At 58.6% G+C, this 22,565-nt stretch overlaps 3 protein-coding genes across 3 annotated transcripts; all 3 read left to right on the forward strand.

Moving 5' to 3' along the window:
* Window positions 1-1,570: 1,570 nt before the first annotated feature.
* Window positions 1,571-6,543, forward strand: ACY3 (aminoacylase 3). Its single transcript, XM_025357759.1, has 6 exons — window positions 1,571-2,341; window positions 3,252-3,447; window positions 3,751-3,844; window positions 3,979-4,086; window positions 4,262-4,371; window positions 6,160-6,543. Exons 1-6 carry the CDS (start codon window positions 2,106-2,108, stop codon window positions 6,373-6,375), a joined length of 960 nt encoding a protein of 319 aa, XP_025213544.1. The 5' UTR covers window positions 1,571-2,105; the 3' UTR covers window positions 6,376-6,543.
* A 3,020-nt stretch (window positions 6,544-9,563) lies between these two features.
* Window positions 9,564-18,029, forward strand: TBX10 (T-box 10). The gene is made up of 8 exons (XM_025357839.1): window positions 9,564-9,679; window positions 14,086-14,353; window positions 14,432-14,533; window positions 15,024-15,195; window positions 16,246-16,401; window positions 16,657-16,724; window positions 16,919-17,013; window positions 17,438-18,029. The coding sequence occupies exons 1-8, from the start codon at window positions 9,673-9,675 to the stop codon at window positions 17,725-17,727; spliced, it is 1,158 nt and encodes a 385-aa protein (XP_025213624.1). The 5' UTR covers window positions 9,564-9,672; the 3' UTR covers window positions 17,728-18,029.
* A 1,364-nt stretch (window positions 18,030-19,393) lies between these two features.
* Window positions 19,394-21,389, forward strand: NUDT8 (nudix hydrolase 8). Its single transcript, XM_025357410.1, has 4 exons — window positions 19,394-19,614; window positions 20,274-20,406; window positions 20,927-21,004; window positions 21,076-21,389. The coding sequence occupies exons 1-4, from the start codon at window positions 19,421-19,423 to the stop codon at window positions 21,379-21,381; spliced, it is 711 nt and encodes a 236-aa protein (XP_025213195.1). The 5' UTR covers window positions 19,394-19,420; the 3' UTR covers window positions 21,382-21,389.
* The last annotated feature ends 1,176 nt before the right edge of the window (window positions 21,390-22,565 follow it).

Here is a 22,565-nt window from a genome sequence, read left to right on the forward strand (position 1 = left end):
TCACGGAGCCCTGGGTGTGAAGGGCAGGAGAGCCTAGGCCACATAGAGTTGAGTGTGATCTGGGGCAGCTTCTGAGAGGGTGTAACTCAAGAGGGTCCTGGCCACCCAGAGCCCCCCAGGCTGGTGGGCCTGGCATCTGGAGCAGGGCTGGACTGGCCCGGGGAGACCCAGTGTGGTGGTAAAGAAGGTCTGGGATCAGATGCCTGGGGGAGGCTCCAGCTCGGGGTCCCAGCACCTGGCATCCAGCAGGCCCTGGCAAAGCAGCTTGCCTCACTCCCCAGTGACTTCTGAACTGGCCTCAGCTCCTCCCAGCAGATAGCTGAGCCTGGTGGGAGGGAGAGGCCCCAGGGCTGAGTGCAGGGGACCTCACCTTCATCCTTCCCCACTTTGCTCTTGAGAGGCATCAGGAGGGGATGGAGCCAGATTGGACGCCCTGAGTGCCACCTGCAGCCCGCCTCTAGGGCTCTGTGTGCCATGGGCAGTCCACCTCTACCACCTCTAGGGCTCTGTGTGTCTATGGGCAGCCCGCCTCTACCACCTCTAGGGCTCTGTGTGCCCATGGGCAGCCCACCTCTACCACCTCTAGGGCTCTGTGTGTCTATGGGCAGCCCGCCTCTAGGGCTCGTGTGCCTGTGGACATCTGTCTGAACCTCAGTTTTCACATCTATAAAATGAGCCTGAGGTTCGTTTCCAAAACAGAGCAAACCGAGTCATCTGAGTTACACTGTCCTTGAAAATGACTGAAATCCCGGATCAAACATTTTGAAATTTTGCTTAAAGCAACAAAGAGCTGTAAAACTGGGGCTCCCCGTGGCATCTTTGGGTAAGGGCGACTCAGGAGTGACCACAGCCCTCTGGGGGCTGCAAGGACAGAGGCATGCTGCGAGGTGGTGAAGGAGGAGCAGCTTGTCATCTTGGTGGCCATCAAGGTGACACCTCTATAGTAACTTTCTTTTTTTTTTTTTTTTTTTTGAGACGGAGTCTCGCTCTGTCGCCCAGGCTGGAGTGCAGTGGCCGGATCTCAGCTCACTGCAAGCTCCGCCTCCCGGGTTCCCGCCATTCTCCTGCCTCAGCCTCCCGAGTAGCTGGGACTACAGGCGCCCACAACCGCGCCCGGCTAATTTTTTGTATTTTTAGTAGAGACGAGGTTTCACCGTGGTCTCGATCTCCTGACCTTGTGATCCGCCCGCCTCGGCCTCCCAAAGTGCTGGGATTACAGGCGTGAGCCACCGCGCCCGGCCTATAGTAACTTTCAATAGCCTGCTCTGGTGGTGACCAAACCCAAGTCACCACCCCACTGCGGGTGTACCTCTTAGTGGTGTTAAGGAAGGTGGCCCCTCTGGGGACCAGCAGAAGGACAAAGGGCAGGGGCAGGAACTTGCCCGCAGGACCTGGACTCGATGGACCGTGGCAACACAAGTAACAGAGTGGGGAGGGTGGGGCAGGGGCAGTGGAGCAGCCCCAGCACTCCGACCTTTGACTGCGTGAACCTCAGCCCGTCCCACCCGCCAGCTGCTCTCTGCTAACTTGCCACAAAACTTCCCATCTGTGGATCTCCAGGCCCATAAATATCAGCCTGTCTGCGAGTTAGACGCCAGTCCTGGCGGCCCGGGAAGCCCAGATTCGCATCAGCAGGCAAGTACCCCCCGCCCTGAGACCCCTGCACCAGCTTGGAGGAGCAAACAGGAGGGCAGGAAGGCGAAGCTGTTGCCTAGAACCCAGACACTCCACAGCTAACTCCGGTGACGCTTTCCACTCCCCACGCTGTGCCTCAGTTTCCCTGTCTATAAAAAGGAGCACAGTCCTCTTCCTATAGGGAGTGTGCCTTGGTGAACACATCTTCCCGAACAGTTGGGCCCTTCTTCTCAATTCTGGAAAAATAAACTTCTTTTCTCCAAAGGAGCAGGAAAATTGTCTCCTCAGAGAAAGAGCCCCTGGGGGTGCAGGGGGGACACAGCTGAGACGCTCCCAGCCAGCCACACCTCTTGACAGGCGGTTGCCCTGAGGGGCCTCCCACTGCCATCCCCGCTCTGTGCCCAAGGCCCTGCATCAGGGCCGGGGTCTCCTAAGTATGCCCACCCCCAGGTGCTGCACCCCACACCAGCATGTGCTCACTGCCTGTGCCCCGGGAGCCTCTGCGTCGCGTGGCTGTCACCGGGGGCACACATGGCAACGAGATGTCAGGTGTCTACCTGGCCCGGCACTGGCTGCAGGCCCCTGCAGAGCTGCAGAGACTCAGCTTCTCCGCTGTGCCAGTGCTGGCCAATCCCGCAGCCACAGCCGCCTGCCGCCGCTACGTGGACCATGACCTCAACCGCGCCTTCACCAGCAGCTTCCTCAAGTGAGTGCTTTTGCCTCCAGGTTGGCCCAGGCAGTCAGGCACCAAGTCCCCACCACAAACCTTCCCTCCAGCCACCAGCAGGGCCCTCCCTGTCTTCACTTCTGCTTCCCCTCTGCCTGTGTGACCCATTCCACCACAGGGACAAACTGAACATTTAGAGAAACCCAGATTGATGTCACCTCCTCCAGGAAGCCCTTTCTGACTGCAGGTTGGGTCAGGACCTCTTCTGGGGATCCCAGACTCGGGGCTTCCCTCAGATTAGCCCCACAGGCCACGTTTACTTGTGTGCCCTGACCACTGTTCATGCCTTCTTCCAATGAATAGTCACTGAATCCTATCTCCAGGCCAGACTCTGGCCAGCTCAGGTGAGAGAATGGGGAATAGGACCAAGGTGTTGGCTTCAAGCTTAATGGGGGGACCAAGAACCGGGCAACCATAACCCAGGAGGCTAAAGGCAGGGCCAGGGGCTACACAAAGCAGCTAACCTGGCTGAGAGCAGTCAGGAAAGGCTTCCTGGAGGCAATGGTCTATCAGCCAAGCCCCAAAGGCTGAGTAAAAGCTAGCCAGGGGAAGAGAGGTGAGAGGGAGTTTCCAGTGGAGGGCCAAGCACAGCACAGGCCCAGGGGTGAGACCAGCATGGTTCTCAGGCTGTGTGGTTGCAGTGAGGGCATGAGAGGCAGGCAAGTGGGCAGGCAGGCAGCAGGGCGGGCCAGGCTGAGGGCTTGGATTTTACCGGGAAGTGCAGAGCCAAGAGGGCCATGGGCAGGAGCGGACACAGCCACAATGGCGGAAGGGAAAGCCCTCGCGATGCTCAGAGTAGCTCCTGCAGGGCCACTGCCCCTTCCCCCTTAAACCACTGAAGACTGACTGAGACTGTGGGGGTCGCTGTCACCCATTCCCATCTCCACAGTTCCAGGCCCACCCCGGACGACCCATATGAGGTGACAAGAGCCCGAGAGCTGAACCAGCTGCTGGGGCCCAAGGCCTCAGGCCGGGCCTTTGACTTTGTCCTTGATCTGCACAACACCACGGCCAACATGGGCACCTGCTTAATCGCGAAGTCCTCCCACGAAGTCTTTGCCATGCACCTGTGTCGCCACCTGCAGGTGGCCCCAGCCCCCAGCACACAGCCTCTCAGAGGGGAGAGGGAGGGCAGGACGGGACAATGCTGGAGCTTCCTTTGCTTAGCCCCTCTTCCCTGGGCCAAGTTTCCCTGGGCTTCAGCCCCTGGGGTCTGCCACCCGCCAGCACTCCAGGCCCCTGGTACCCCCTCCCCCACCCTGCCAGAGGGCAGAGGGAGACCTGGCCAAGGAGGGTGGTGCCCTGTGTTTCCTCCATGCAACACCCTCCCACCTCAGTTTCCCCTCCCACGTAGGCCTGGGCCCCTAACCTGCCTCTCTTGCCCCCAGCTGCAGTACCCCGAGCTGTCCTGCCAGGTCTTCCTGTGCCAGCGGTCTGGGGAGGAAAGCTACAACCTGGACTCCGTGGCCAAAAATGGATTGGGTGGGCAGCAACCTTCTGAGAAGTGGGCGGGGCCAGGAGGGTTGGAGGGGCGGGACCAGGCACCAAGGAGCGGGGCCTCTTCAAGGAGTATATGGGTCCTGCGCCTGCCTAACCCCTTGCTTCCTGGTCCCCAGCTCTGGAGCTGGGCCCCCAGCCACAGGGTGTGCTGCGGGCTGACATTTTCTCAAGGATGAGGACCCTGGTGGCCACAGTTCTGGACTTCATCGAACTCTTCAACCAGGGTGAGACCCCAGGGGACTTTTGGGAAACAGGTCTGGGGAAGAGCAGGCCTGGCTCAGGGGTTGGGGAGCCAGGCTCACAGGCAGGCTGGCATCTAACCCTGAGGTTCCCCCACAGCCCACTCTGTCCCCTAGCCTGGAGGGAGGGATGAGCTCACAAGCCCAGCCTCCCACACAGGTACGGCCTTTCCCGCCTTTGAGATGGAAGCCTATAGACCCGTGGGCGTCGTGGACTTCCCTCGCACTGATGCCGGGAACCTGGCAGGCACTGTGCATCCTCAGCTGCAGGTGGGTGTGTGTGTGGTGGGGGGTGATTGCTGGGGCCACAGCCTTGGGGAGGAGGGTTGTCAAGGAAAACTGAGCCCCAGAGGGTGCAGCCAAGCCTCCCATGATCTCACCAGCATCTCGGGTTGAGGAGCAGGATGGGAGGCTGGGCTCCACCGTCCTACTTCTCCTGGCCCTGCTGCCTTCCCTGGAACCCCACACTCAGGCCTAGCATAAGAGGCCACAGTGATCCCCATAGCTCCTGTGGAGGGCATGATGGAGACAACCTTACCCTGGCCATAAAAGGCAGAGGGAGGGGACATGGAGCAGGCATGACTCAATTCACCTGCTTGGAGGTGCAAATACAAAACTCTCTTCTGATTTTCAGTTGAGAGCATCCCCATGCCTGTTGGCAGGTCGTCCAGGTCTCTCTCTCTGCAGGCCTTCCCTTCTGGAATGTTCCAGGATTGGGCAATCCTGCTTCCACACCTTTCTCTTGGGTGCCTGGGGAGAACCCACTGGCTGCTGCTCTGCTTGCTGCCACATGGGTCATTTTTGAATAGGGTCTGGTGCAGTTTTGTGGCCTTTTGTGCCCTAAAGTTTCATTTTGAGGAGTTACTTTCTTACAAATGGAGGCAGCACCGTCCTGTCCGTGTTTAGGGCTAGGCAGTCTTAGTCCAGCCGTGCCCAGCTACCTTGCAGATGTTAAGTAGTAACGGTCAATTTGGGTGGCCCCTCCTACAATTCTAAAATTTATTTTATTTTTTATTATTATTATTTTTTGAGACAGAATCTTGCTTCATCGCCCAGGCTGGAGTGCAGTGGTGCAATCTTAACTCACTGTGACCTCTGCCTCCCGGGTTCAAGCAGTTCTCCTGCCTCAGCCTCCTGAGTAGCTGGGATTACAGGCACTTGCCACCACACCCAGCTAATTTTTGTATTTTTAGTACAGACAGGGTTTCACCATGTTGGCCAGGCTGGTCTCGAACTCCTGACCTCAAGTGATCTGCCCATCTCGGCCTCCCAAAGTGCTGAGATTACAGGCATGAGCCACTGTGCCCGGCCTTAAAATTTATTTATTTATTTATTTGAGACAGAGCCTTGCTCTGTTGCCCAGGCTGGAGTGCAGTTGCATAATATTGGCTCACCATAACCTCCGCCTCCCAAGTTCAAGCGATTCTCCTGCCTCAGCCTCCCGAGTAGCTAGGATTATAGGCGCCCACCACCACACCTAGCTAATTTTTGTATTTTCAGTAGAGATGAAGTTTCACCATGTTGGCCACGCTGGTCTTGAACTCCTGACCTTATGATCCACCAGCCTTGGCCTCCCACGAGCGTGAGCCACTGTGCCCAGCCAAATTTTATTTAATAAAGAATCATATTGTACTTACTGTGTGCCAGACATGCTGTAAGCACTATTAACCTGTTTAGTTTAAACTTCAGAATGATAGGAGGAGATACTGTAATCCTTATTTTACAGACAAGAAAACTGAGGAACAGAGGTTAAGTGACTTGCTCACAGTCACACAGTTAGCAAGGATTTGAACTCCAGCTTCAATACCTGTGCCCATGTCCATGAGGGTCCACTTCCACATGGGCACATGCCTCCCCACGGTGACTTGTGCCTTCATTTCTAGACACACAGCAGACTGGCATCTCACCAGACCTGCTGTCTTACGGATTGAGGAAGTGAAGCGTGGGTGGGAAAGGCCACAAATGAGGGGCATCTTTTGGGTGCCAAGCTGGGGTCACCTCCCTCTGGGGCCAGGGCAGAGGTGGCTCCAGCAATCTTGGACTTGGCTCTCCTCCCAGGACCGAGACTTCCAGCCGCTGCAGCCCGGTGCTCCCATCTTCCAAATGTTCAGTGGGGAGGACCTGCTGTATGACGGGGAGTCCACGGTGTACCCCGTGTTCATTAATGAGGCTGCCTACTATGAGAAGGGCATTGCCTTTGTCCAGACTGAGAAGTTCACATTCACCGTGCCTGCCATGCCTGTGCTGAACCCTGCCCCGAGCCCAACTTCCTAACCCAAGCCACACCTCCCCAACTTCAGTCTTCCCATCTGAACAATGGGTCCTGAGGCATAGCTCTGAGCACAGAGGTCCCTTTTGCCACCTACCATGTACCATGTTCCTTGCCAGGCCCCCCAGCCCCTGGCCTCAGTTTTCCATTCTATAAAATGGAAGATGTCCAGAGGTCCATGGTTTGTGTCCTCTGTCCTGCACAGCTCCTGTCTGGCTGGGGCAGTGGATGGAGGAAGGGAGGTTGACCACAGGATCTGGGGGAGGTCTGGCCAGTGCAGCCTTGGATGCACAAGTGTCTTGGGGCCAGTGGTGGCTGCCTCTGTGCCCACAACTGTCCATCCATGCCCAGAGGAGGATCCCAGAGTGTAGGAGGAGAACCTGGAGAAGAATTTTACTCTGGATCCAGCAGAGGGGCTTTCAGAGGAAGCCACAACCCAGAGGGGGACCCCCCAACCCTCCTACAGTCCTGGGCCCAGAGGGTGAGTGTGGGGAGCGCAGAGCCGGGCCCATGTCTGTGCACACGTGTGTGTTTGTCCATGCATGGCGCCTGCCCCGTGTGCTCTTTGGCGTGCGTGTCTGTGCATTTCCCACACATACGTGTTTCCAAGAGCCTCAGTTGCTTGGGCGTTCTAAGGGGATCTCTATGTGGCCAGATGTGCATTTCCAAGTGTGTAATGAGCCCGGTGCCCATAGTGGCTCAAGCAGGGAGTCAGGGCTGGGGGAAGAGCCACAGCAAGACAAGGCTGTCCCCATGCGGGACAGCCTGTCCAACTGCAGAGACGCAGGGAGGAGGTGGCTTGGGTTGGGGCAGAGGGACTTCCCAGCTCTAATTGGGAAGCCATCATTTCCACCATCCCCAGGACACCGCGCACTGATGTCCGGCGAGCCGGCATGAGGCCCGCTGCTGAGGGCCCCTCTGTCCTGATGCTGGCACCCTTCAGGGCGTCATGGCAGGACAAATAGGCAGGGCTACATGCGACCTGGCTGCAGCCTCACTGCCCGCACCTGCCTGAGCCTAATGGACTCTTGTTGGACAGCTGGGGCTGCTGGAGCCCAGAGTCCCCTTGCAGTGCCACTCCCGCAGCCCTCTACACCCCCGCCCGCCCCTTCCATTTCCCTGCGGCCACGGCTGCCACACCAGCTCCTGGTATTGAGCAGTGAGATGAGAAGGTGTGAAGGATACGAGGGCACCAGGGACAGGCTGGCAGGCAAGATGGATGAGGGGGCAGGGGGCCAGCAGGCGCCTCGGGCAGGCAGGGCAGGCCAGCCGGGGAGGGGTGTGCAGGGAGGCCTGCCTGCGTGTGTGCGTGTGCATGCCTGCGTCTGTGCACATGCCGTGTGGTAAGTCCATGTGCACAGAAGCTGCACGTGTGTGCACTGTGTGGCGAGTCAGCAGGCTCTGAGTTCATCCGTGTGTCTGTGTGTGTGTGGGTTAGCATGTCAGTGTGCTCATGTGTGTGTCGGGGGGCGGCTGTTTCCCATCACACAGATCAGAATCGCACACACACACATATCAGGGGCCACTACAATCCCAGCCTGGCCCTCCCTTGGTTATCTCAGTGAAGGGGAGCCACCAGGACTGGAATGGATCCCCCAACTCCCTCCATCATCTCCCCACTTCCCACCCACCATGCCATGGCCAGGGCAGATGACTACACCTTGTGGTATAGCCCCAAGGGGCTGCTCAGACCCTCCATCTCACACAGATCACCCCCATCTTGCCTGGCAGCAACTCCAGGGCGCTGGCAGCCTTCTCTGACACAGCTGGGCATGGGGTTGGGCCAGGGGCTGGCCCTCCTCCCGTTACATGCCCCCAGAGCCAGCCCACCCTCTTCGTGTGGGGTCCCATCCAGCTCTGCAGGCTGAGATCTGAGACACAAGGGATTGAGCCACAGGCATCTCTGAGCTGCAGGGAGGAGCGCCCAGAACATAGTGCTCAGGGAGAAGCAGCCCTGCCACCCCCCAGCCCCTCCGTGCCCCTCTTAGGAATCAAGGTCACTGTCAACCCAACATCCCCAAGACAGGATTCTGGAGGAGGTGTGGGGTGCTCCCGCCAGACGACCCACTCTGTGCCATTGGGCAAGAGTCAAAAGGCCAAAGAGCACTCTCAACCAAGGGACCGGCATCAGCTCAGGGGGACCTCCGGGTTCTGCCTCCCTGCAGAGTGATCCGTGTGTCCCCTGAATGCCCAGCACAGGCTGCAGGCAGCCTGGAGAAGGGGCCCAGTCAGGCCAGAGAAAACAGACAGACCCACAGGCAGAGCGGACGCCCACTTCTCACCTGGGCCAGCCTCACCGTTTCCACTCATGCCCAGATGGAGGCTACGTGGGCACCGTTCAGCCAGGGCACTGCCCCCAGTGCCAGGCGGGATGGGCTTACCGCTCTCCAGGCTAGGCTGGACCATCACAGGCAGAAGAGATTATGTGCTTAGGTTAACTGGGGAGACTGAGGCACTCCGGAGACTGTAGGATCTGCCAGCGTTGCGCAGCTCCCTGAGTTCATCCACGTGTCTGTGTGTGTGGATTCGCATGCCACAGGACCTGGGCTTCCCGCCACCCCAGTCTGGGGCTCTATGCTGACCACACTCATTGCTGCTGCCCCCTTGTGTTTCCTGCTCACACTCCTCCTGACAATTGCGCATCTGCCGGCCGGCTGGGGCCAGCCTCAGGTCGGGGGTCTGGGTCTTGGTGGGAGGGCACCTCCTCCGCCATTCAGCCCTCAATCTGCTGCTCCCACTGTGCCTCCCAACCCCTGGGGCCCAGCCCCTCCAGTCAGCCAGGCCTGGACCCCTGCAGATGCCCAGCCGTCCTCAAGAACCACGCTCCCACCCACTCACCCCTGCCACGCCTGAGCCCATCGATCAGGAATAGCTAGGGGGTTCTTAGTTAGGGAAGGGAGGGGCCTGAAGAGGGAGGACAAGGAGGGAGGAAGGGGGGGCTCTGCAACGTCAGAACCTGCCCACCTGCCCTCCTTCCGCACAGCCTTGGACAGCACAGCCTGAGAGTGGCTTGGAGAAGGGCCCCTGCACACCCCAGAGTCTGCATCTCACCTTTGGAGACCAGAGTCCAGCTCAAGTGGGAAGACCACAACCTCGGGACGTGGACGAAGGGCGATTGAAGACGCAAGGACAGTCCTGCCGAGAGACCACAGCCTGTGTGAGCACCTGAGGGCTGAGCTGAGGTGCCGAGTGGACGAGTGGTGACCACTCCTCCCGGCAGGTAGGGTCCCCTTGGGTGGCAGCCACAGCCCAGCCCCAGCCAAGCAGTGTTTCTCCAGGAGCTGGACAGCCGCTCTGTCTCCATGGCAGGTAGGCTACGTGAAGCAGAGGTGGCCTCATGGGTCGGGCTCAGGTTCCAGGGTGGGTGGGCAGGGTGGGAACCAAGGCAGCCCCGCTGAACCCAGGCCCTGTGCAAGAGGGTGGGGCAGGGGCACCCCAGGCTAAGGTCTGAGATCCCCATGGGACAGGGCTCACGGCTGCCCAAGTGCAATGATGGGAGAGGCCAGGGACCATGCTGTTCCGGGAGATGAGCGCCTCACTGCGCACGTGTGACCTCAGGCCTCTCCCTGAGCCCCAGCTCCTTCAGCGTCAAAGTTGGGGGCTGGACAAGAAGGCTTAGCTTCCCTTCCAGACTTGACACTCGATGCTTCCGGCAAGCTGTCATCTCTGGGCCCTAAGGAGTGCTGGCTTCTAGAGGGACTGAGCAGAGGACAGGCTCCCTCCCCAGAGTCCCTGAAAGTGTCGAGGGGCAGCACATTGGCTGCGATGGGCAGCGGGTGAGCCCGTAGAGGACTTGGGAGCCAGTGAGGACCGGCAAAGCCTCCAGGCCCAGCGAAGTCATGAGCCCCTCCCCTTGGGACCCATCGCCATGGATGCAGGGGGTACTGGCATCGCCTGGATGACGTACCTGCCCCAGCAGGGCAGCCGGGTGACAAGCAGTTACCCTTCTGAGGGACTGGCCGCAGGGGCAGGGGGACATCAGCCCATCTATCCATCCTGCCCAGGGTCCTCAAACCTGATGTGACCCATTGCTGTCACAAAGACGCCCCCTCCTCTGTGAGAAATTCCAGGAGCTTCGCATGTAGCTCTCAGGGCTGCTGAGGACGCAGCCATGGCCCTGGGCTCCACACTCTCCCCAGGCACATACTAAGAGCTCACCCTCGCCAGGTGCCATCCACCTCGTACCTCGGCAGATGCTATGCCACCCTGGGAGCCTCCACCACCTGCCTGTCTGCCAGTTCATCCATCTCTGCAACACCTAGCATCCCCCCTCTGCTCCAGGCATCCCACGGTTTTACAGTCGTGTAAATGCCCCAAAGCCACTCGGGTGGGGACACAGCTGAGAATAAAACCTTGTCCCTGGACTCCCAGCCACTGTGGCTTCCATGGCCCCTCCAGCTCCTCAGTCCCTTATGGGGCTGCAATAAAATAATAGTTCGTTTTTCAGGATTTTTTTCCATTTAAAATATTTTAATTATAAAATATACATAACAAAATTTACCATCTTAACCTTTTTTTTTTTTTTTTAAGACACAGTCTCGCTCTGTCACCCAGGCTGGAGTGCAGTGGTACAGTCTTGGCTCACTGCAACCTCCACCCCCTTGGGTTCAAGTGACTCTTGTGTCTCAGCCCCCTGAGTAGCTGGGATTACAGGCGCCCGCCAGCACTCCTGGCTAATTTTTATATTTTAAGTAGAGATGGGGTTTGCCATGTTGGCCAGGCTGGTCTCAAACTCCTGACCTCAAATGACCCGCCCGCCTCGGCCTCCCAAAGTGCTGGGATTACAGGCACGAGCCACCGCGCCCGGCCCACCTTAACCATTTTTAAATGCACGGTTTTGTGACATTAATTACATTCACATTGTACAAGTAGAGGTTCCTCTTCAAATACTTTCCTCCCATATAATTAGGAATAAATAATAACTTCTCTTCGAAACAAAATGTATTCAAAGACCTATGCTAACATTCTTAAATATCTGCTAGCCATAATAAAAAAAAATCAATATACTTTATGTTCTTAGCTCCCACAATTTAGCCTAAATATTTGCCCTGGCATGCTACAAGTTTTCCCTCCTTCTTTGTTCTCCTCTGACTTTGCCTCTTTTAAAAGTTCTAAGTTACTAGACAATCAGGACAAATACAGAATGTGAGGTCCCATTCCAGCCAATGAGAACCGGACACATGTCAGGTTGTAAATGACCCTGTCTCCTTTGTTCGGTGCACTCTCGTGGCAAAACTGCTGGCGAGTGTGCCCTTTCTGCAAAAAGTAAAAAAATGACCTTGCTGAGGAAATTAAATTTATGTTCAAGTGCTATTTCTTTTTTTTTTTCTTTTTTTTTTTTTTTTTGAGATGGAGTCTCGCTCTACCGCCCAGGCTGGAGTGCAATGGCGTGATCTCAGCTCACTGCAAGCTCTGCCTCCCGGGTTCACGCCATTCTCCTGCCTCAGCCTCCCAAGTAGCTGGGACTACAGGCGCCCGCCACCACACCTGGCTAATTTTTTGTATTTTTAGTAGAGACGGGGTTTCAAGCGTGTTAGCCAGGATGGTCTTGATCTCCTGACCTTGTGATCCACCCGCCTCGACCTCCCAGAGTGCTGGGATTACAGGCGTGAGCCACCGCACCTGGCCGTTCAAGTGCTATTTCTTTACGGCACCGGAAAACAAGCATTTCTAACAACGTTGTTGTGCAACCATCATTTGCATCCATCTCTAGAACTTTTTGCATCTTGCAGAACTGATATTCTGTCCTTATGAAACAACAACTCTCCATTTCCTCCTTCCCAGCCCCTGGCAACCACCGTTCTACTTTCTGTTTCTATGAATTTGGCCTCACCAGGTACCACCTATGAGTAGAATCATATGGTATTTGTCCTTTGGTGTCTGGCTCATTTCACACAACAGTGTCTTCAGGGCTCATCCATATTGTAGCATGTGTCAGAATGTTCTTCCCTGTTCAGGCTGGATGCTATTCCCTTGCACAGATGGCCCCACTTTGTTCATCCATCCATTCTCCGATGGACACTGGGTTGCTTCCATTTCTTGGCTATTGTGAATCATGCTGATACGAACATGGATGTGTAAATATCTGTTTGAGTTCCTTCTTTCAATTCTTTCTGGTATAGACCCAGAAGTGGAATTGCTGGATCATATGGTAATTCTAGGCTGCTCATGGTGGCTCACGCCTGTAACCCCAGCACTTTGGGAGGCTGAGGTGGGCAAATCACCTGAGGTCAGGAGATCGAGACCAGCCTGGACAACATGGTGAAACCCCATCTCTAATGAAAATACAAAAACTAGCCAGGCATGATGGTACACACCTGTAATCCCAGCTACTCAGGAGGCTGAGGCAGGAGAATCTTTTGAACCAGGCAGGCAGAGGTTGCAGTGAGCCGAGATCATGCCACTGCACTCCAGCCTGGGTGACAGAGCAAGACTCCATCTCAAAAAGAAAAAAACAAATATATATATGTTTAGTAATTCCAGTTTTAATTTTTTGAGGAGCTACCATGCTGTTCTCCCCAGCAGCTGCACCATTTTACATTCTCACCAGCAGTGCATAAGAGTTCCAGTTTCTTGAGGCCAGGCGTAGTGGCTCATGCCTGTAATCCCAACACTTTAGGAGGCCGAGGTGGGAGAATCACTTGAGCTCAGGAGTTCAAGACCAGCCTGGTCAACGTAGGGAGATCCTATTTCTAAAAATAAATAAATAAATAAATAAAAATTTAAAAATAGCCGTGTATAGTGGTGTGTGGCTATAGTCCCAGCTACCTGTAAGGCTGATATGGGAGGATTACTTGAGGCCAGGAGGTCGAGGCTGCAGTGAGCTATGACTGAGCCATTGCTGCACTCCAGCCTGGGCAACAGAGTGAGACCCTGCCTTAAATAAATACATAAATAAATAAAAAGAAGTTCTAATTTTTCCATCTCCTTACCAACACTTTTTATTTTCTGGTTTCTTTTCTAATAGCCACCTTAATGGGTGTAAAATGGTATCTTATTTAGCTAAGTTTTTTTTTTTTTTTTATTGGAGGGGTGAAGGGTGGCAAAGCATTTGACCAAGACTTGTGCCAGGATTGCAGATCAAAAGACAAGATGTTTAGAAAAGGGTGCAGAGGCCAGAGAAAAAGACGGTAGGATGGGCTTCTGGAGGCAGGCTCTGGGCGGGTTGTCAGGGTCAGGGATGGGTAATTGGTGCTGAATGGGGGACTCTTCTTGGCTCAGCTCTCCTTCAGCAGCACCAGGAAGCAGGGTCCCACAGAGCTGGGGAAGACCCCGGCCCCCTCCCCCCACCACACACACATATCATCTAGAACAGATGCTGTTTGTGAAGGGCCCCTTGTGCACCAGCCCCTTCGTGTGGTCACTAATCCTCACATCAGCCTTGTGAGGCAGGTATAAAGAACCCTTCCAACAGATGTGGAAACTGAGGCTCCAGGGGTGAAACAATTTGCTTGAGGCCACATAGACACAAGATGGCCCAAACATTCTCTGGGGAGCAAGACAGGCCCTGACACTACCCTCAAGGAGCACGCTGGCAAAAAAGACTTTAAGTGAGCATTTACTTCACAGAGTGATGCTGAGTGGGGGATCCTGTGAGAACACAGCCCTGGCAGTCAGGGAGGGCTTCCTGGAGGAAGAGGCATATAGGTGCAGCCTGAAGGATGAGAGCTTGCCGGGTGATGCATGAGGCCCACGCTTCCGTCCTCTCTCTGCAGGCTTCCTGTCCGCTGGCTTCGGCATACTTGCACCCTCAGAGACCTACCCACTACCCACAACCAGCTCTGGCTGGGAGCCCCGGCTGAGGTCGCCATTCCCATCAGGCCCTTGCACCAGCTCTACTGGGGCCCAAGCTGTGGCCGAGTCCAATGGGCAGGGCCCCAAGAACCCACGTGTGTCCAGTGTGACGGTTCAGTTGGAGATGAAGCCTCTGTGGGAGGAATTCAACCAGCTGGGAACCGAGATGATCGTTACCAAGGCAGGCAGGTGTGAGCAGCGGGGGCGGGGCGGGGCAGGGGCCAGGGCTGGAGCCGTATCCGGCTGCTGAGCACCTCCCCCCTGCAGAAGGATGTTTCCCCCCTTCCAGGTGAAGATCCTGGGCATGGACTCCCTGGCTGACTACGCCCTGCTCATGGACTTCATCCCCCTGGACGACAAGAGATACAGGTGCGGGGACCGGCCTGGGGCGCAGGCTCGGGTCTCAGGTGCTGAGACCAGGAATTAGACCCTTCCTGCACTCCCAGGTGAGGCAGGGGCCTGTCCAAGCAATGTCAGGAAGGCCCAGCATAAGGGCAGGACGACAGACAGGCAACAACAGCCTGAGGGCAGGAGGGAGCCCAGCTCAGGGTACCTGGCAGACTCCCATGGGCAGTAGGCTAGCCTCGGGCAGGCAGCATTCCTTGGGCAGTGGGCTAGCCTTGGGCAGGCAGAGAGGTCTAGCCCAGGGCAGCAGGGGTTATCCTGTCATCCACCAGCCGGGTGCAGCCACAGGGAGCTCAGGTCTCAGCAGGCTTCTCTGAGCCTTGGGTTCCTTAGCCAGGTGTCCACAAGGTGGGCTGGGCAGTGTTGGAGTCAGCAGCAGGCCCTTCACCCCGCCCGTATTGTTCAGGTATGACTCTGGTTAGGGCAGCCCTCACCACCTCACTGTGCTCCCCAGGTATGCCTTCCACAGCTCGGCCTGGCTGGTGGCGGGCAAGGCAGACCCAGCCACACCCGGCCGCGTGCACTTCCACCCTGACTCGCCGGCCAAGGGTGCCCAGTGGATGCGCCAGATCGTGTCCTTCGACAAGCTCAAGCTGACCAACAACCTGCTGGATGACAATGGCCACGTGAGGCCCGGGCCACGGCGGGGACGGAAGGGCCTGGGGTCAGGGCTGGTGGGGCCCTTGGTGCCCAATGGCCTTGGTGACCATCACCTAGGCCTGCTGCTGGCCAAGGCTGGGCGGGGAGTGGGGGTGGCACAGCAGGGAGGGCTGTCCAGGCAGGTGGAAAAGGGGGTGGGGCCGGGGGAATGTTCCAGCATACGTTGTCCCCCACAAGGAGAGGGAGGACAATGTATGGAACGCCCAGCCTAGGCCAGGCCGCTATATGTGTGGACACAGCATCATTGATACTTGGTCAAAGAGCCAACAATCCCTGCCCTCACAGAGGTCACTTCCTGGGGCAGGGGCAGGGTCCAGAAGACACTGTGTCCAGCATCTCAGATAGGGACAAATGCCAAAGAGAAAGCGGAGCTATGGAAGGGGGCGGAGAAAGGGTGCTGCTGCTCTCAGGGGGTGCAGCAAGCTGAAGACCTGAAGGAGGTGGGGACGGAGGGGCCCATGCCTGTCAGAGGGGACAGCAGGTGCAAAGGCCCTGAGGCTGGAGAATCTTGGGCCCGCAGAACTGCAAGAGGCACCCATGGGGCCGGAGTGGAGCCAGGAGGGGAAGCCAAAGAGGCGAGTGCCTGAGGGGCCGGGGCTGACTGCTGGGGGCTCTGGCTTTTACCGTGTGGGGTGGAAGTCGATGGAAGGTTAGGAGCAGGGGGCTATGTGATGTGGCTTCCTAGGCAGCTGTGTGGAGAAGAAACAGAGGGGTAAGGCGGGGACAGAGGACAGGCAACCGAGGAAACCAGTGAACGTGACAGTGGCGGGCCGGCACGCAAGCAGCGGGTGGCAGCTGCGATGTGGGGTGTGAGAGGACACGGAGGCAAGGATCCTCAAACACAAGGGGCCTTTAACACAGAACCACAGCCTTTCCAGCTCAGACTCTGCGCCACCATGAAAGGAACAGGGCAGTAGGCCCGGGGCAGGCCTCCAGCTTGGAGGGAAGGACTCCAGCCTCAGAGAGTCCGCTGCGGCCTGCCTCACCCCTGTACCCCTGCTCTGTCCCTTCCACAGATCATTCTCAACTCCATGCACCGCTACCAGCCCCGTTTCCACGTGGTCTTCGTGGACCCACGCAAGGACAGTGAGCGCTACGCCCAGGAGAACTTCAAATCCTTCATCTTCACGGAGACCCAGTTCACAGCCGTGACGGCCTATCAGAACCACAGGGTGGGTGAACCAGCTCGGGAGCACCCGCTGCAGGCCCATTTCACAGGGGTGGAGACTGAGCCCGGAGGCTTGCAGCCCTCACTGGCACAGACTACTGCCCTCCCCACTTATCCTGAGCATCTGCTGTCAGTCAAGGCCCTGCCCGCACTCCTATCAGCTCAGAGTTCCTGGGCCAAGGGGACCGGGTGCCAGGGAAGACAAGGTGGCTGAGCCTGGCTCAGGGCCAGCCCCACAACTGCACTTTGTCCCCTGCAGATCACCCAGCTGAAAATCGCCAGCAACCCTTTTGCCAAGGGCTTTAGAGAGAGTGACCTGGACTCCTGGTACTGTCTGACCCCAACCCTAGCCCCTCACTCCCAACCCCAGGCATATCCTAAGGCCTCAGTTCCTGACCCTTGTTTCAGGGTCACACCCTCTGACCCATCCTGGGGCCCCACCATCTGAATCTGGCCATGATCCCTGGCCTGGGTTCTTCCCCTTGATCCCCTCCCCCAATTCCTGCTCGCTCCATCTTCAGGCCTGTGGCCCCACAGCCCCTGCTCAGTGTCCCAGCCCAGATTCACAGCAGCCTCAGTCCCTGTTTGCTGAAGGGCGCCACAGGGAGGAAGAAAGGTAAGGCTCCAGGCCTGCAGACAGTGGGACTAAGGCGTACACGGTGGGTGGGAAGCAAAGGGACAGGACCTCCAGGAAGGGGCTTCAGTAGCTCAGCAAACCCACAGGGCCCCTGTGTGGACACAGAGGGGGAAGCAAACATGCCTAAGACAATATGGGGCTCAGAACAGACAGCACAGGCAGGGGGTGCCAGGCGGGCTTCCTGCAGGAGGTGGCTCCCAAACTGGGCTTTGGAGGACTGGGAAGCGTTTGGACAGAGGGAGAAGGTGAAGAAGAAATTCCAGATAGAGGGAAAAGCAAGGGCAAAGGCTGAGAGGTAGGTAACTTGGGAAGGAGGAGCAGGAAGGGACCAGGGCAGGCCTGGGATGAGGGCTGAGGATACGATGGGAGGCCCAGAGTCCACTCAGACCATTTCCTCCCTCAGACCCCAACAAAGCTTCAGCTTCCACCTCCAGGACCCCTGCTCGGCTCCATCATCAGCTGCTGCCCCCACCTGAGGCCCTGCTGGCCCCAGCCACCTACAGGCCTGTCACCTATCAGAGCCTGTACTCTGGAGCCTCAAGCCACCTAGGGATCCCAAGGACCCGACCGGCACCATACCCCCTCCCCAACATCCGGGCTGATAGTGATCAAGGAGGCCTGCCTCTCCCAGCTGGGCTGGGGCTCCTGTCCCCCACTGTGGTGTGCCTGGGGCCTGGCCAGGACTCCCAGTGATGGCAGAAGCCCTGTGGGGAAGCCCTGCTACCCTGGACCTTACACCCGGCGTGGGAATCAGCCTCTGCCCCACCCCGTCCAGCCCCACCTCTGTCTCAAGGACAGCAGAGTAGGTGAAAGTCTAGAGAAAGAGACTACCTGCCCAGGGTCACAGCAAGGCTGAGACCATGGCAAGCTTGGAACCAGGCCTTCTACCTCCCAACCCCAGCAGCCTGAATACTGTGCCCTCTTGCTTTGGGGGTAACTCCCAAAAACCCTGCCTTACCTCTCTCTTCCCCCTAACATTAAACTATTTGGCACGAGTGGTCAGAGCACTTCCGTCCTCGTGGTCAGGGCGGGGCCCTCAGGAACTCCCAGACCCATCACAGTCCCCACAGCAGCCCTGTGTAGGCATCCCGAGGCTCTGCTCAGTGCCGTCCGCATCCCTGGGAGCACACAGTGATATTAAAAGTGGTGACTCCAGCCCAGTGGCAGGGCTGCACTTGCCCAGATGAGGATCGAAACTGGCGCTCAGAGAGGCACGGGATCTGCTCAAAGTCACACAGCAGGGCATGGCGGACACCCGCCACCCCACGTTTAAATACTGTGTGCAAGGTTGGGGTCATTTGGTCCCCAAGCCCAGGGTCTGGTGGAAGGGTGCGGAACCACGGTGGTCAGTGATCACAGGAGCCGAGGAAGGGACGGGGGAGGGATTTGGGAATCCGGTCAAGACTCAAGGCAGGGAGAAGAGCTCTGGACGCTGGGACAAGGAGGTCAAAGGCCTGGGCTGGAGTCCGAAGGAACCTGAGGGGAAAACAAGACTGGGAGCGGCGCACGCCACTCAGCGGCACCGGGAGGGAGCACCAGAGGGAGGGCTAGGCCGGACGCTCCTCTCGTGCACCGATCGACCTCGGGGTCCTAGAGGGGCGTTCCCGTGGAATCCCAGCTCCGCACATCCTGGAGCCCCTAGGGGAGGGACGGACCAGCGGGGGCCGGCGAGGCCTCATCAGACACCCCAACGCCAGGACCCAACGGGACCGAGGACGGTCGCCGGGCGCTTCACGGTTCGCGCGGTTCCAGGATCTCGAAGGACACACCCGGCAGGTCCTCCAGCTCCGCGCCCACCTCCCTCCCCGCGGCCACGCCCCCGGCCCCGCCCCCGGCCCCGGCCCGGCCCTGCCGGAAGCACAGTCCGCCGGGACACGCCTTTCCGGCCACGCCCTCCACCTCGAGCCGCCCCCTCTCTCCCCCTAGTCCTTCTTAGCAAAAACTCCAGTCCAGGCCCCGCCCCCAGGCCGCCCCAGCGTCGACTGTCTACAAGGCCCCGCCCCCTAACAGACCCCGTCCCACCGAGGCCCCGCCTTCAAACAGGCCCCGCCCTCGAACAGACCCAGTCCCACCGAGACCTTGTCTCCGGACAGGCCCCGCCCCGGAACAGACCCAGTCCCACCGAGGCCCCCCGACACTGCCGCCGCTCCGCAGCCCCCCGGGCTGGACGCGTCGGGCGGGTGGCCCCTTCTCCCTCTCAGCTTCCGGAGGGACCCGGGCTGATCGCCCCGCCCCATCCTGCCCTGCCCTGCCCCGCCCCGCCCCGCCCCGCCCCGCCTCGCCCCGCCTCGCCCCGCCTCGCCCCGCCTCGCCCCGCCTCGCCTCGCCCCGCCTCTTCCCTCGCTCGACCCCGCGCCCTCCGCGTCACGGCCGCGCAGGACTCGGCATGCTGCCCGACTGCCTGTCGGCCGAGGGCGAGCTGCGCTGCCGCCGGCTGCTGGCGGGGGCCACGGCCCGACTCCGCGCACGGCCCGCGTCGGCCGCGGTGCTCGTGCCGCTCTGCTCAGTGCGCGGGGTCCCGGCTCTGCTGTATACGCTGCGGTCCAGCCGCCTGACCGGGAGGCACAAGGGCGACGTCAGGTACAGCGGCCAGGAATTCCTTGCCCTTTGCCGGAGGCCGCGGCTGGCAGGGACCTCGGGCAGGGCACCTAGCCCCTTCGAGCCTCGGTTTCTGCCTCCGTAAAATGGGTCTGGGGAGAGCCCCTACGCCCACGGGCTGCGGCGAGGGATCAGCGATCCGTGTGCCTCGGCTCCAGTGCACCTGCCTGGGCGCCACGCCCTCACCGCGTCGACCCCTCGTGCTAGTCCCTGCGCGCACGCCTCAGCCGGGGACACCCCTCTGAGCTGTTTCCCGCTAAGAACGCGGACGCCGCCCCCTGCCGGCGACTACGGAGAGGTTCGGGTCCCGCCCGGCGGGATTTGAGGACATAGTCCCCGAGGACAATGTCAGTGCTACTGGGGCCACCATAGGCCGAATTTGGGTATCTGAGCCCCAGGATCTTCTTGCTCCTGCTGCAGACCCTCTTGTCCTGCGCTGCCCTGGGCTTCTCTTCCTTATCGCCATTGCTCAGGGAGATAAACTGGCCTCCAGAGGTCGTGTGGCTTGCCTGGGGCTTCCCAGCAAACTAGGAGCAGAGGCAGGCGATGCTTTGGTGGGCCACTGGCCCCCCGCACTGCCGACACCCCGACCTCTCCATGGCCCTAAGAGTCCAAGGATCAGACTCCCTGTGTCTGTTTAGTTTCCCAGGCGGCAAGTGCGACCCGGCTGACCAAGACGTGGTGCACACGGCCCTGCGGGAAACCCAGGAGGAACTGGGCCTGGCAGTGCCCGAGGAGCACGTGTGGGGCCTGCTGCGGCCTGTGTATGATCCGGTAAGCCACCTGGCTGAGGCCACCGCCCCCTCATTCACTCACTCTGTGCCTGCCCTGGAGCTAGGCCCCCACGGACCAGGAGAGTGGTCATGGACCCCCACAGGCACAAAGTGTGGAGGGGTGCCCCTAACCTGCCTGGTCACATGCGCCACCCCACACAACCCCTTGGGAAGAGATTGGGGAAGCTCTGGTGTCCTGAGTAGAGGTGGCCCAGGGCGATGGGGTGGGCCACCTCTGCTCAGCTTGGTGGATTAGGGTCAGGGAGGCTTCATGGGGTAGGCAGGGATTGAACCTGGGCTTGAATGCCAAGTGGGAGATTGTCCTAAGCAGAGGGAACAGGTCTAGTGCATTTGAGGAGACCTGAGTCAGTCGGCATGGCTGGAGGACACAGGCAGGTGGACCTGAACATCACTACCTAAGGCCTGTGCATGGCAAAGGGGGTCTTCCTCTCACACTCCCCTCCCCAGCCTTCAAACCCAACTGAAGCCATGCTTCCCTGACCGCCTGCCCTCTTCCCCAGCAAAAGGCCACCGTGGTGCCAGTGCTTGCTGGTGTGGGCCCACTGGATCCCCAGAGCCTCAGGCCCAACTCGGAGGAGGTGAGCTGGGGGATGTGAGGGGGTTGGACTGTTCCAGTTCTCTGTCTACCCTCTCTGCCTCCTGCCTGCAGGTGGATGAGGTGTTTGCACTCCCACTAGCCCACCTGCTGCAGACGCAGAATCAGGGCTATACCCACTTCTGCCAGCGTGGCCACTTCCGCTACACACTACCTGTCTTCCTGCATGGACCACACCGGGTCTGGGGCCTCACAGCTGTCATCACCGAGTTTGCCTTGCAGCTGCTGGCACCTGGTACCTACCAGCCCCGCCTGGCCGGCCTGAGCTGGCCAGGGGCTGAGGGCCTGGCCCACCCTCAGCAGCCCCTGGTTTCACCCTGCCAGGCCAGCTCCACTTCAGGACTGAATAAAGGCCTTTGACAGCTCTAGAGCTCCTGCTTGTCCTGTGCTGGGGCCTTGACATTGGGCAGACCACTCCAGGCTGCTGGTTGGGGCTCCTCCTTCCAGTCACGCCGTTCCCCACAGCAGTGGACACTTCCTGGGTGCCAAGTACTCGAAGTCAATTCATCTCACCCTCACAACAGCCCATAAGGCGGGGCCAGCACTGTCTCTGGCTGGTGAGACTGCTTTCAGGGGGGATAGACACCTTGCCTAAGGACCCCAGGCTGGGATTGGAACCAGGGCTGTCAGACTCCACAGCCCAGACTCTTAGGCATGCACTGCCCGTGTCTCAGCCTGCACCTCCTGTTCTCTCTGCTGTGCCTGGCTGACCCTGTGCTGGGCTCCGGGATCCCAGAGAGCAGTAAGGTGCACGCATGCCCCTGGGTGTTACTGCAGGGGTCTAACATACAGAGCCCCTGTGTGTGCCAGCTGCTGTGTGGGGGCCATAGCTATGGACCAGTCAGATGCTGACCTGCCCTCCAGAGGGGGTGCTCAGTCTAAGGGAGACCTCAGACCAGGTCGCACAGATAATCATGTGATTCCACATTAATTAATCACAGATAATAGTGGAATTACATAAGATGTCAACTAGGTAGACCAGGGTTCTGTGAAAGAGTTGAGGGAGTGGGTGGTCTGAACTTGCCATGGCAGGATGGCTGGATCCAGGGGCTCAGGGGCTCTCTTCTTGCTGTGCTTTGCACTGTGCTGGCCTCAGCCCTGGGGAGGTTGTCTCTAGTGCAGAGTGTGAGAGGTTGAGGAGAGGGCAGCAGCATCCATCAACAGAAAACGTGGCCACTCCACCCGGCCAGTCTAACCCAGAAGTGCACCTCACTGGCCTGTCTTGAGTCACATGTCCTTCCCTGAGCCTGTCACATGGCCAGTTGGATTTACAATACATTGATAGATAGAGTCTGGGATGCTTGCCTGGGTAGGAGGGTGAACTCCCTGGACTGAGAAGCAGTGGTTCCCAAAGAACAACTGAGGTTCACACCTTATACAAAAATCAACTCAAAATGGGCTATAAAACCTGAAGCGAACTGGACTCTGTGGCTCATGCCTGTAATCCCAGCACTTTGGTTGGCCAAGGCGGGCCACCGTGACTTCGAGTTCAAGACTGGCCTGGTCATATGTAGTGAAACCCTGTCTGTACAGAAATACAAAAA

This window comes from Theropithecus gelada, chromosome 14, assembly GCF_003255815.1.
Source record: "Theropithecus gelada isolate Dixy chromosome 14, Tgel_1.0, whole genome shotgun sequence".
Classification (NCBI taxonomy): domain Eukaryota; kingdom Metazoa; phylum Chordata; class Mammalia; order Primates; family Cercopithecidae; genus Theropithecus; species Theropithecus gelada.

Bases quoted from the DNA above. Each gene is read 5' to 3' on its own strand.
- TBX10 (XM_025357839.1), top strand. The intron at 14,354-14,431 runs GTGTGAGCAGCG...TCCCCCCTGCAG, and splicing joins ATCGTTACCAAGGCAGGCAG to AAGGATGTTTCCCCCCTTCC. The intron at 17,014-17,437 runs GTAAGGCTCCAG...TTCCTCCCTCAG, and splicing joins CGCCACAGGGAGGAAGAAAG to ACCCCAACAAAGCTTCAGCT.
- NUDT8 (XM_025357410.1), top strand. From the start codon at position 19,421: ATGCTGCCCGACTGCCTGTCGGCCGAGGGCGAGCTGCGCTGCCGCCGG. The intron at 19,615-20,273 runs GTACAGCGGCCA...GTGTCTGTTTAG, and splicing joins AGGCACAAGGGCGACGTCAG to TTTCCCAGGCGGCAAGTGCG. The intron at 21,005-21,075 runs GTGAGCTGGGGG...TCCTGCCTGCAG, and splicing joins TCAGGCCCAACTCGGAGGAG to GTGGATGAGGTGTTTGCACT.
- ACY3 (XM_025357759.1), top strand. From the start codon at position 2,106: ATGTGCTCACTGCCTGTGCCCCGGGAGCCTCTGCGTCGCGTGGCTGTC. The intron at 2,342-3,251 runs GTGAGTGCTTTT...CCATCTCCACAG, and splicing joins TTCACCAGCAGCTTCCTCAA to TTCCAGGCCCACCCCGGACG. The intron at 4,372-6,159 runs GTGGGTGTGTGT...CTCTCCTCCCAG, and splicing joins CTGTGCATCCTCAGCTGCAG to GACCGAGACTTCCAGCCGCT.